We start from the raw sequence: 12,523 nt of genomic DNA, 5'->3' as shown, positions 1-12,523 counted from the left end.
TTTTACAGTTGCATTTTAATTATTTTAGGTTACAGTTTTAAGAGAACAGTTAGTTAAACAATATGAAAATGATTTACAAGAAGTTAAAAATTCTCATCAAGATGAAATAGCATCCTTAATGCTAGCCAGTAATAAAGAAAAAAGTGAATTAAAAGAAATTTATTCAAAAAGTATTGAAGAATTTCAAGAGAAAGAAGAGAAATTAACAAAACAACTTGCTGCTTTACAATCACAATGTGATGGTTTAAAAGAGAATGAAACTTTGTTTATAAATTCTCTCGGAAAGAATGCGCCATTAAAGGTAAGTACTTTCGGTTAATAAGATTTTAAGGTTAAGGGTTACCAACTGTAGTATTTTTAACTTTTGAAGTAGATGAAGCTGTGTGTTCTGCAAAGCCTGTGTAACTCCTTTATAATTGCTAATTACTGAAAAAAAAAAGAGTTGAAACATTCAAATAAAATAAGTTCTTGTATTCCAGATATCCAGACAGAAGTGCACTCAGTTAGAATCAGAAGTTGATTCATTAAGATCAGTATTAGACTTGAAAAGTAGTGAACTCCTTGAATTGCGCAGACAGAGCCAAGTTTGGCAGAGAGATGCCGAACAGCTGCCACAGGCATTACACAGGGAAGCTACACTGCAAGCTAGATTGGAAGGATTACAGGCACAATTGAATATAAAAGAAGCCAATGAACAGTTAGTAAAATTTTATTGTTACCTAATTTACAAAAAAAAAAAGACATATCGATATTCTTGAAATCTGTAGGATGACCATTTCGGAGATTAAAAGTCATTGGTTCAGTTAAAAGATGCGAACGTGGGACAGGAAAATGCGCAAGTATCTACGAACATTCTGCAGGGTAGAGACAATCTCTGTTGGTCGCAGCTACATAATTTACAATAACATCTAATGGCATTAGCGATTTTGTGAGAAAGTTTTGGGTTCTGACTGACAAAAAAACATTTTCTGAATTTTCTGCTTCATCTGAATGAAGAGGGTTCTCTGTGCCTAAGGCCAACTTGATTTTTGATAAAATTTTGTAATTTGTTTTCTCATTACAGACGACTGTTGCAAGAAAATAGAATGTTACTGGACACAATTGAAAAAGAATCAACTCAAAAGAAAAGGTTGTCCATGCATAACGAAGAATTACAGTGGAAGCTAAAACAAAATTGTGAAGTTGTCCAAGCCCTCGCTGCTCTCTCAGGTAAATTAAATTTTGAAAATTCATTTTCTTATATTCTTATAGTAAAAATAAAAATAAATTAAAATTGCTTGACTTTCTTGAAGATATATAATGTCTGATTCTGCAATACTTAAATTCAAATTAAGAAATCTCTTGTTCAGGGCCAGTTCCAGTAACGAGGACCAAAGTTGCGAACAGGTCTTCATATACTTTAAACAAGACTGCTAGTGAAGCGGACATCAATAATTCTAGGTCAGTAAAACAATAAATTAAATATTACTAATGACTTTAATACATTTTATTTTATTTTTTTGTGGCTTTTTAAAATAAATAATATTCTTGTTATTCATAGTTAGAAAATATTTACTGAGTTTATGACTTGAAAACTATTGTTGAAACAATTTGTTATTATTAACTACAAACATTGAGTTGCTTTTTAACTATTGAATGCAAGTTAGCTGTTAACGAATTAACTGTGTAGATGTTATTACACATCTTACTTTATATTAATTTGTAAATTATTTTGTGAACAATATTTTAATTCTATAAATAAAAAATTATCTTTGTGAATGTTAAATGTTTTGTTTTATATTATTATTTATCCTTTTTCTCTTGAATTCCTCAAACTAACTTGGTTTTGTTTCAATGGGGCATGTGACTGGTTGATTTGGCGTATAAACACTTGTAAATCATTTTCAATTTTCTGTTGGCATGGTCTCACATTCTTGAATATATTTCTTCTTTTTTTCAAATTTTCAAAATTTTCAGTTATATTTTCATTCTTTCTTCCACCATAGTTTTAAAATTTTTTGTTTTTATTTATTTTTTACAGAATTGCTTATGAATCAGCAAAACAGAACGGCAACGCTACAGAAATGTTTGAAGATGAAACCTCATCACCAGGTTCGCCTAAAGTGAAGGCAGTTATTGAAAAAGCTGATTCAGTTGCTTGGGTAGTTGATATTGATGAAAATCCACAGAATATAGCTACTAGATTATTAAAACGAGCACAAAGTTTGCGTGGTGCAACACCCACACCGACTCCAAGTAAATCAGCACAACATAGACCTAGAAATCGTTCTTCTCAATCATTGTCCATATCGTCTACTTCTAGTAAAAGTTCACCTTGTACACCAGAATTGCGTAAATCACCAGACTGTAGTGCTAGTGATCAAGGATGGGGTGATGTAGCCAATATCGATGAAGTCGAACATATTACTGAAGAGGTTAGATTTGTTTGTTTTTAAAAGTAAATATATATTCAAAAAATACATTTTGTCTTATTTATTTTTGTTTTATTTAATTAATTTGGTTTGTAACCAGCGGTTATCTAACATTTAATAGGGTAAATTATTTAGCTATAATTAATTTTATTAGTTATATTTTTTAAACAAATTGCGTATTTATAAGCTTAGCTCCTAATATTACCTTAATCCTTTAAAATTATCTGCAAAAATGGAATTTAATTGTTATCCTATAATCTGTGACAAAACGTCAATTTAATCTTTACTCTATACCAAACGTTTAAAACTACCAATAAATTAGAAGCCGCTACTCAAAAACGGAAAATCGCCGTTAATTGAAATGTTTATGTTTTGGGTAATTTTTTTTGTAATAAATTTAAGTGTTAGACTGTTTATTTTATTTTTTGTCTTTTTTTAAGCTTAGAAAAGCCTAAGCTATTTAATCATCTATTTAATTTAAGAATGAGTGTCTTATATATTCGATGCAATACGGTAGTTATCAATTTAAAGGGCTGACTTCCATCAGTTTTATATTTCAGTTACAGTATTCTATCTAGGTTGCCTTTCTTTTCGCGAGTTTAGTTACTATGTTAATAACTTCGCCGTTCTTCCGAAGATTTGTTAATTGTTCTTACCACTGATTGTGTTGAGAAAATTATGCATACTCGAAGTTTTACATAAGGGAGGAAATGTTCTGAGAGGAGATATTAACTGGTTTGGTGCTCCAAAATCAATTTTTGTAACGATTAAAAAGAGTAAATATTAAGTATTTTATTGGAATTTGAAATATTGATTATTTTATTGTCGTGATTTATTTTCCTTAAAATTTTTACTAAGTACAAAAGTACTAATTAATGTAAATGGATAGTTGGAACTAGTTATAATGGCAGGACTAAGGCGCCAAGGTAGGCGAGCGGTTAGATAGAGGCGAGGCCCGCAAAGCTAATACGTTTTGTGGTACTGGGTTCGATTCCCAGTCTATGCCTTGGATTTGATTTTTTTTTGTAAGGTGGCCAACTAATAATGAAGCCAATGTTATTTACTTGAGTTTCTTGATTATAAAACTTAATGAAATGATAAAATGTTTCCTTATTTGTACATTTGTAAATTTTTAATTTACTTTTAATCATTATTAACGATTTCTACTTCTCTGTTTAGAATTTTAAAGATTGCACTTTGAATAATAAAATGGGGTTTTCATTCCTTGACATTCACAATATCATTATCTCCTAGCCTATTGTAATAGTGTGTTGTGATTAAAAGATTAAGAAGTTATACTCTCGATTTTCTTTAATAATAAATATTTTCTAACTTCTTGTTTCTAAGTTCTAAGGTTAAAGCTAAAACTTATTGGAAGGTTTGTATTGTGGCTAGTCGATTGTTATGTCAACTTTTAATCAGTTGTTTAAACTTATCCAAGGTTCCAAACACGATCAACTGCTTAGGCAGTATGCTTTCCGCCATTAGACCATCTATTCTGCTTACAATCATTGTGACATTGATGTGTATATTGCTATGATGACTTCAGTAAACGAATAGATGTGAATATGAAACCTAATACACAAAAGTTTCTCAAAATCTGTTCGATTATTAGTTATTAGTTGCCCAAAGAAATGAGAGGGAGAGGAGTAGATTAACAGGTTTCGGAAATGGATATCTTTGTAAACGTATCGATTAATCGAAGAAAATTAATGTCAAGGAATTGAAAAAGTTTTCTCACGTTTCGGTACTTAAAATGTTAGGGTACTCCAAAACAACTTTTTAGTTCATGCAACTATGTATGTGATGCCCCTCTTTAATTCTTTTTATCACTTTGTTTTTCAGGTGATAGTTGTAAAAAGTATTGGCGATAAAAATGTATTGGAGTTATTAGATGTTGACGATTCAGAAATACAAATTGATGACTTACCAAAAAAAGAACCATCTATGGAAGAAATGATGATGCTGCGTAGGATGGAACAACCTGGACTTAGAGGTGATATATTATTACCCAAAGATTCAGCCGGTGAAGCGATGATATCTGGTGAAGCTAGCGATGATGATGAGGAACATGATAATGAGGATTGTGTTATAGATTCAGATATTGAATCATCATTAGCTGATTCATATTTTTCAGATAAAGATTCAGAACAAGAATTAGATCCGTGTGAATTTATAATTGGTAAAGATATAAAATTAGATAATGATGATCTGAAGACAAGAAGACGAATGACTTCATCGGCCAGACATAATCGAAGATTGAATAAAGACACATGTAGGATGAACATGGAATTAAGTTGGTCAGAGGATGGTGAAGGTGGTTTTCAAACGGAAGAATGAGACAGGCTGTTAGTTTTAAATGAAGTGGGCTACAATATTTACATGTTTGAGTAAATTACACTAACTTTTTGTAGCTTTGTTTTCTTTTTTTAAGTAAAAAATTTTTTATGCGAAAGAAAATAAACTTTAAAAAAAAAATGGTGGAAAATTATAACTTTCCAACAATAATTTCGTTAAGTTTCTGTATCTAGTCTTTAATTAAAAAAAAAGCTAAAAAGCAAACTGTAAATATTTTTTTATTTTCAAAAATAAATTTTTGTTTATGATTTACTTGTGGGGGATCAAAAGTTTCATGTAAATAGTAAAATGGTGTCAGGAAAGCACTTATGTATATGCGAAAAAATAATAAAATAAAATAAGAAGGAAACGATTGGAGTGCGTTTGATTGAAAAAGATGGAATCATTCAATTTAAACAGGCTGTGGATGTAGTAAAGAATATGAATGAGGGTACTTCTTTTGTTCATAAATATCGTGTAATTTATTTAATACTATATGAATCACTATATATTTGTTTTGTTTTTTTGTAAAACGTTTAATCAAATAATGGTCATATTTTGAAAATTAAAAAAAGATAAAACATGTAGCCATTATTATTAATATGATCTTTTTTCATTCTTATTTTTAGTTAATTGTAAATACTATGAATATATATTAATAATTTGATATAATGTTTTATATACAAATAAATGATTTATACTGTTAGTTTACTGTTTTAAACGTAAATAACAGAAACCAATTCAGCCATAATAGATTTATAATTCTTTGTTTTAAATTACCTAGATAGTTCTCAATGGTACTGTGTTGAAAACAGGTTATTGTATAATTATATCTTGAAAATCTATTCATTTGTAACCTTAATTGTAGTATAATCTTAATTGAGAACTATTTTCTGAATTATTTTTTAAATAAATCAATATTTTGAGTGTATAATAAACATCTTTAAACATTTTATTGTGCCGTATATGTTATTATTTTTTAATTCTTAAAGATAGCTGGTTTATTGTACTATTTTTCAGATTTTAAAAATTAATATTATATATACAGTTAAATTGTATATTTGTAGAGAAACTATATGAAACAGTGTATTCATCAAATCAATACTTAATACTACAGTGGGAGAGAACAATTAGTAATGTGTCTATTTTATATTTGATTGTTGCCATTTCGAACCAATATTGAACTTTTGTGATAATGCTATTTGTATGTTTTAAAGTAATAATGCAGCAACAAAATAAATATCCATTGTGTATTCACTAAGGAAAATTAAGAGTTGAAATAAATAAAAGAATCTTAGAAAGTATGAAAACAGAATTCAGTATTCTAAAAATAAAAAAAAACATAAATTACCCTATAAACAAAGGAAATTTACAAGAATTGTTAATTAAAAAAAAATATCTATATTTATTTTTGTCTTTTTCTGGTTATTAATCCTAGCAACCTGTTCTTATCCCTTTCTTCTTATTTAACTAGGAACAATTTTGGGCGTAGAAAGATATTTTATTTGTATGTATATGTTGAACTTAGTTTTGGTTGGTAAAGATGTTGATAGACAGATTTTTAAATAATATTGAATCATTCAAAATAATTTAGACAGTTCCAAATCATTGACGATTAGATTATGACAACCGAATGCAAAATTTACCGAATCATTGGCGCTGCGAAGTTCTCAGACTCATTACCTCCATTGTGGTACAGGCTCACTCAGTTATCAAGTAATTACCAGAACTTCCAGCATTGTTATCTGGACTAATTGAAAGATCTTCCATAGGTCTAAGGGTTGTAAGTAAATGTGAAATTAATTTTTCTAGCCGTACATAACAATGAAGTTCGATTTACAGGTAAGACCAGCATCTGTGTTGAAGAATTTACTTGTATGATCAGTCCATGATCAGGAAAACGTAAGAGTTTCATTTTGTTTTTTAGTTTTTATCAGTGATTCGCTTCTTTATTTTTAGTTCTAAACTGTAATTACTCTTTTTTTGCGAACATATTTCTTTAAACGGCTGAATTTAGAGATTTATTTCTTGCTACGTGACATTTTGTTCACATTTTATTTTTTTACATAAGAAAAATCAATGATTTATGTTCCCAAGTTATATGCAGTAAAATTGAATCTCTGCTTATACATAAATACTAATGAGTGTAATTGTATTACTTGGAGTGTGGAAAATATAAATTTACAAAGAAATTTTGAAAGACCTACGAAATACCATCACTTCACTCAATTGTTTAGTATACACATTTCAAAGCTGGAATTTGTTGTTTAGTGGAAGTAATGGACAGCCTTAACTTCAATTTTAAAATTCTCATTGTTAGGTTAAAATAAAGTGAACTCAAGGCTTTAGGATATGTTCTGTGAATGTTGGAGGTGTCAGTTAGAATGTTTAAACTGAAATACCGCTAAGATATACGAAGACTTGGCTGGCCCACATTCCCCTTGGAGAGTAATGGATATTCAATTATTTCACATTAAGAATAATATTTTCATCGATTTCATAAAAAAATCGATAAACACATTTAACAGTGAACTTTAAGTATTCGAAAATTAAAAAATAATAAGTAATTAATATTACTTATTTAATTAGCAGTACAGCTAGTAAAACAAACATCTAAGTACTTTCAGATTACCACAAGGTTATTGCTTTGCTGGTGATACAACAATCCCGTCTCCGAACTATTAGAATATTACAGTCGTTCTCTTCAAATCACTTTTCACAACTTGCGGTTTGATCTTTAATATAAAATCAAAATAGTAAGTATCGATAATTGTAAAAAAATATGCAGTTACATACGTTAAATAATAAAATCAAAATAGTAAGTATCGATAATTGTAAAAAAATATGCAGTTACATACGTTAAATAATAAAATCAAAATAGTAAGTATCGATAATTGTAAAAAAATATGCAGTTACATACGTTAAATAATAAAATCAAAATAGTAAGTATCGATAATTGTAAAAAAATATGCAGTTACATACGTTAAATAATAAAATCAAAATAGTAAGTATCGATAATAGTAAAAAGATATGGAAGGAATTTTCTGAATAGGTTAGATTCAGTTATCTATGAATGAATTGATTTAGTTGTTCATTTAAAATAATTACTATTTATACGTACACGCTGGCGAGTCATTAAGAAGAAAATGCTAAATAAATAATGTAAATAGAAGAAGAATCAATATTTAATATCTAAGATGGTTCTTCGATACATTCTTTGGGTAAGCAGAATCTATCTAGTTTCATTTTCAGAAATCTACGTGAAAAGAAATGTTCAGAATTGTTTTGAAATATCAGCCTTGGTTTCTAAAGTATGGTTAAAATTTTCAGTAATTTGCATTATGCAATAAACGATTGCAGTATTTCAAGCAGTATTTTAAGTGGTTATGTATTGTATAATTTGATCTTTTAACTATGATTCTACTATTATTGACTTTATTCACGAAGCAAGGAAAAGTAATGTTAATCTTAATGTATTAAAACTGTCCGGTAGGACAGTTGTATAAGGGTTGATTATCAAAAACTGCACGAAAAAGCGTAACGTTGAAAAACAACTTTGACAATTTTTTTATTTATATGGCTGTCATAAATGTAATTTTAAAATTGGATCTAAAATAAATTGTAATTATTTATCAAAAAATAAATGAACCATTCTCATATTACTAAATTGTTCACCATTATCGTTATGCGTTAATAAAAATGAAACGTTCTTTGAATATTGCGAAAATTACAATAACCATATTTATAAAACTCAAAAATCAATTTATTGATTAATATTTACTGTAATCAAATGTATAATGGTAACTTAACGTTCAAATATTAGGCTAAGATTAGTTTTTTTTTGTTTGTTCTAAAACAACCACCAAAAAAAAGTAGCACAAAGTGGTAAAAAAAAAAAGAAGATAAGTTCTAATAATCAAATTGCAAATCTCACGCAAATTAATTGAAAAGCTTAGTTCAAAAAATATCCCATACGTTAACATCACCTACAAGGAAAAGAAATAGGATTTAGTAACTTCAATCAACATTAGATAACAGTACTTACTGAGAAATAAAAATGTAAAATAGTTTTAAAACTCACCATCAGATAACAGCACCTACTGAGAAATAAAATTAAAAGTTAGTTACTTCAACACCAGGTAGCAGCACTTACTGGGAAAAGAAATAAATAGTTACTTAAATCAACACCAGATAACAGCACCTACTGGGAAAAAAATAGTTACTTAAATCAACACCAGATAGCAGCACCTACTGGGAAAAGAGAGTTTCATAAATCAATACCAAATAAGAAAATAAATAAATAGTTACTTAAATCGACACCAGATAACAGCAACTACTGGGAAAAGAAATAAATAGTTAGTTATTTAAATCAACACCAGATAACAGCACCTACTGAGAAAAGAAATAAGTAGTTAGTTATTTAAATCGACACCAGATAACAGCACCTACTGGGAAAAGAAATAAGTAGTTAGTTATTTAAATCGACACCAGATAACAGCACCTACTGAGAAAAGAAATAAGTAGTTAGTTATTTAAATCGACACCAGATAACAGCACCTACTGGGAAAAGAAATAAGTAGTTAGTTATTTAAATCGACACCAGATAGCAGCACCTACTGGGAAAAGAGAGTTACATAAATCAATACCAAATAACATTACCTATTAGGAAAATAAATAAATAGTTACTTAAATCGACACCAGATAACAGCACCTACTGAGAAAAGAAATAAATAAATAGTTACTTAAATCGACACCAGATAACAGCACCTACTGGGAAAAGAAATAAGTAGTTAGTTATTTAAATCGACACCAGATAACAGCACCTACTGGGAAAAGAAATAAGTAGTTAGTTATTTAAATCGACACCAGACAGCAGCACCTACTGGGAAAAGAGAGTTACATAAATCAATACCAAATAACATTACCTATTAGGAAAATAAATAAATAGTTACTTAAATCGACACCAGATAACAGCACCTACTGAGAAAAGAAATAAGTAGTTAGTTATTTAAATCGACACCAGATAACAGCACCTACTGGGAAAAGAAATAAGTAGTTAGTTATTTAAATCGACACCAGATAACAGCACCTACTGAGAAAAGAAATAAGTAGTTAGTTATTTAAATCGACACCAGACAGCAGCACCTACTGGGAAAAGAGAGTTACATAAATCAATACCAAATAACATTACCTATTAGGAAAATAAATAAATAGTTACTTAAATCGACACCAGATAACATCACCTACTGGGAAAAGAAATAAATAGTTAGTTATTTAAATCGACACCAGATAGCAGCACCTACTGGGAAAAGAGAGTTACATAAATCAATACCAAATAACATTACCTATTAGGAAAATAAATAAATAGTTACTTAAATCGACACCAGATAACAGCACCTACTGAGAAAAGAAATAAGTAGTTAGTTATTTAAATCGACACCAGATAGCAGCACCTACTGGGAAAAGAGAGTTACATAAATCAATACCAAATAACATTACCTATTAGGAAAATAAATAAATAGTTACTTAAATCGACACCAGATAACAGCACCTACTGAGAAAAGAAATTAATAATTAGTTACTTGAATAAACACCAAGAAGCAGCACTTACTGAGAAAAGTAAAAAGTTAAATAATGTATATCAGTTAGTAGAACCTACCGGGAAGAGAAATAGTTTCAAAAATCTCTATCAGAAAAAGTAAAAAAAGCGATAATTTACTTAATTCTGATGCTTACGACAAAAGTTAATGATAATTTATTAATATAAAATGTGTTATCGTTTAAAGTTGTATTTTCGCTTCGGTGGTATTTAATATCTGTTTAGCTTAATCAATCAAAAGCCCCACCCACCGCACCCTGTGAACGAAATTTAACTTATAGTACATCATGTAAACTCACCTTACGAGAAGGAAGGTTCATATAATGCAATAAGTTTCAGCCTAATATAAGTTTTTTAAAATAATTTCTACTAAAATTGATTAACAATAACATAATACCACGTCACCATAATGATTATGAATAATAAAAAGTTCAAGATGTAAAATATATTTAAAATAATGAAGTTAAAGAAAATTAAATGAAAAATTAGTTCGAGTAACTGCTACTAGGAACGGCTGAAATCTAATAAAAAAAGCGTTTTGGAGATGTGCACACATTTGTAACAGTTATGAATAAAATAAATAAATAATTATAAATATTTCTTTACTGTTTCAAGTTATAACTACCTATTTTTTTAACTTAGAATTAATAAAGGACATCTATCATCAAATTTTTCATTTCATAAAAAAAAACTGTTTATTCTATTGAGTAAATTAAAAGTACAAATTATAAAATGATTATTATATTAATTACTTTACATTTATTCTATTTATTTATGTTTTCTTGTGCAGGCTCTTAAATAGTTTTATACTTCATACATTTTAGTATTAACTACAAAACTAAAATAACAGCAGATTGTGGTTTACAATAGCTAATTATAACTAATTATTAAAGTTCATGCCCATGGTGATTAGCAGTGGTATTTATGATTATTGCTCGTATTTTTTTTATTTCTGTTTTTAAAAAAGCAACTAAATAGCTTGGGGATGTATTTTCATAATAGTTTACATGGATAAATAAATCAACAAATTTTTAGAATTTCAAAAAAGTTGTAATTTGAAACCTTTTATTCACCTTATCACTTTCAGATAATACTAATAATAATAGTATCATCTTTTAAGATGTGCACCAAATTATTTAATAATTAATCAACTGTTTTATTCATTGATAAAGCAACAAGCTGATCCAGCAAGTATTTACATGCTATCTAGCGGCAGGTAGTAGAACTATTTTAGTTTTTAAGATTGCCGCTAGATAGCATACAATCCCACTTTTAGTACAATTTTTTTACTGTTTAGGTAAATAATAAGTTAACTATTTATTAACATTATAAAATACGTATTAATCCTGATGATACATTGTTTTTATGGATCGAACCAACTAATAGTGTAATGTGCTTCATAAACTCACCAAATATTCAAAACTACTAAGATTTTAGTATTTTAAATCGGTAAATATGTAATATTAGAAACAACTAATGTACATCAATTAAAGTAACATTTACTTAATTATTTACTATAGACTGCGTCCTCATCAGAAGCTTTATAGAATCTTTTTAAATTACTCATATCAGTCCAACAGGATATTTGGTTCTGTCAAAAAGAAATATTTAATGTTCATTCATGTCAGAAATGCAAATAGCAAGTCACAAGTGAAACAAGGATGTATACAATATTTGTATATCTTACGGATATCATATAAAATGTATTGTGAGAAGTGTGCCTATAAATAAATCCACAGTTACATGTTGCCAAATGATCTTGTGCGGCCTCAAAGTTGTTTTTTGAGCAATCTTCGTTTGTACACGTGGAAATATTCAGATTATGATGATGGTTTGGCATTTTGAAATACTTACATCTACCAAATAGTTCAACAGTAAAATATTGTCGAAGAGCCAATTGTTCACGTTGATTCACGCTGGAGAATGGTTCATCCTCAAAAACGTCAAGGCCTTTAAAAGTTTCGGGCGTTTCGATGCTTCTTACCAGGCAATTTTGATTACATGTGAGAAGGGATTTTTAGACGGACCTGAAACATATAAGGAAACTTCTAAGCAAGATTTCTGGATCTCACGAGCATCAGAAACTTTAACATAACATTATTAAGAGTTTACGATGAAAGTTGAAACCTCCAGTCACAAGAACTTAGAATATTTAACAGAACAAGTAGGTTTTTGA

The 12,523-nt window shown here is 28.7% G+C and overlaps 1 protein-coding gene across 3 annotated transcripts in view; it reads left to right on the top strand.

Moving 5' to 3' along the window:
* Nucleotides 1-6,156, top strand: part of LOC141457004 (uncharacterized) — a 275,187-nt gene extending 269,031 nt beyond the window's left edge. For 2 of the 3 annotated variants that reach the window (XM_074133468.1, XM_074133470.1), the window contains exons 10-15: nt 29-301; nt 480-697; nt 1,064-1,209; nt 1,350-1,440; nt 2,021-2,414; nt 4,257-6,156. In XM_074133468.1, coding sequence (XP_073989569.1) covers nt 29-301; nt 480-697; nt 1,064-1,209; nt 1,350-1,440; nt 2,021-2,414; nt 4,257-4,751 — 1,617 coding nt within the window. In that variant the 3' untranslated portion in view covers nt 4,752-6,156. The remainder of the gene's footprint in view (nt 1-28; nt 302-479; nt 698-1,063; nt 1,210-1,349; nt 1,441-2,020; nt 2,415-4,256) is intronic. The other variant, XM_074133469.1, reaches the window with a different exon arrangement.
* The last annotated feature ends 6,367 nt before the right edge of the window (nt 6,157-12,523 follow it).

The sequence above is a fragment of the Rhodnius prolixus genome, unplaced genomic scaffold, assembly GCF_049639745.1.
Source record: "Rhodnius prolixus isolate KJV_2025 unplaced genomic scaffold, Rpr scaffold_10, whole genome shotgun sequence".
Taxonomy (NCBI): Eukaryota; Metazoa; Arthropoda; class Insecta; order Hemiptera; family Reduviidae; genus Rhodnius; species Rhodnius prolixus.
Note: the sequence above shows the minus strand (reverse complement) of the source record. Positions and strands in the feature narration are given on the sequence as shown.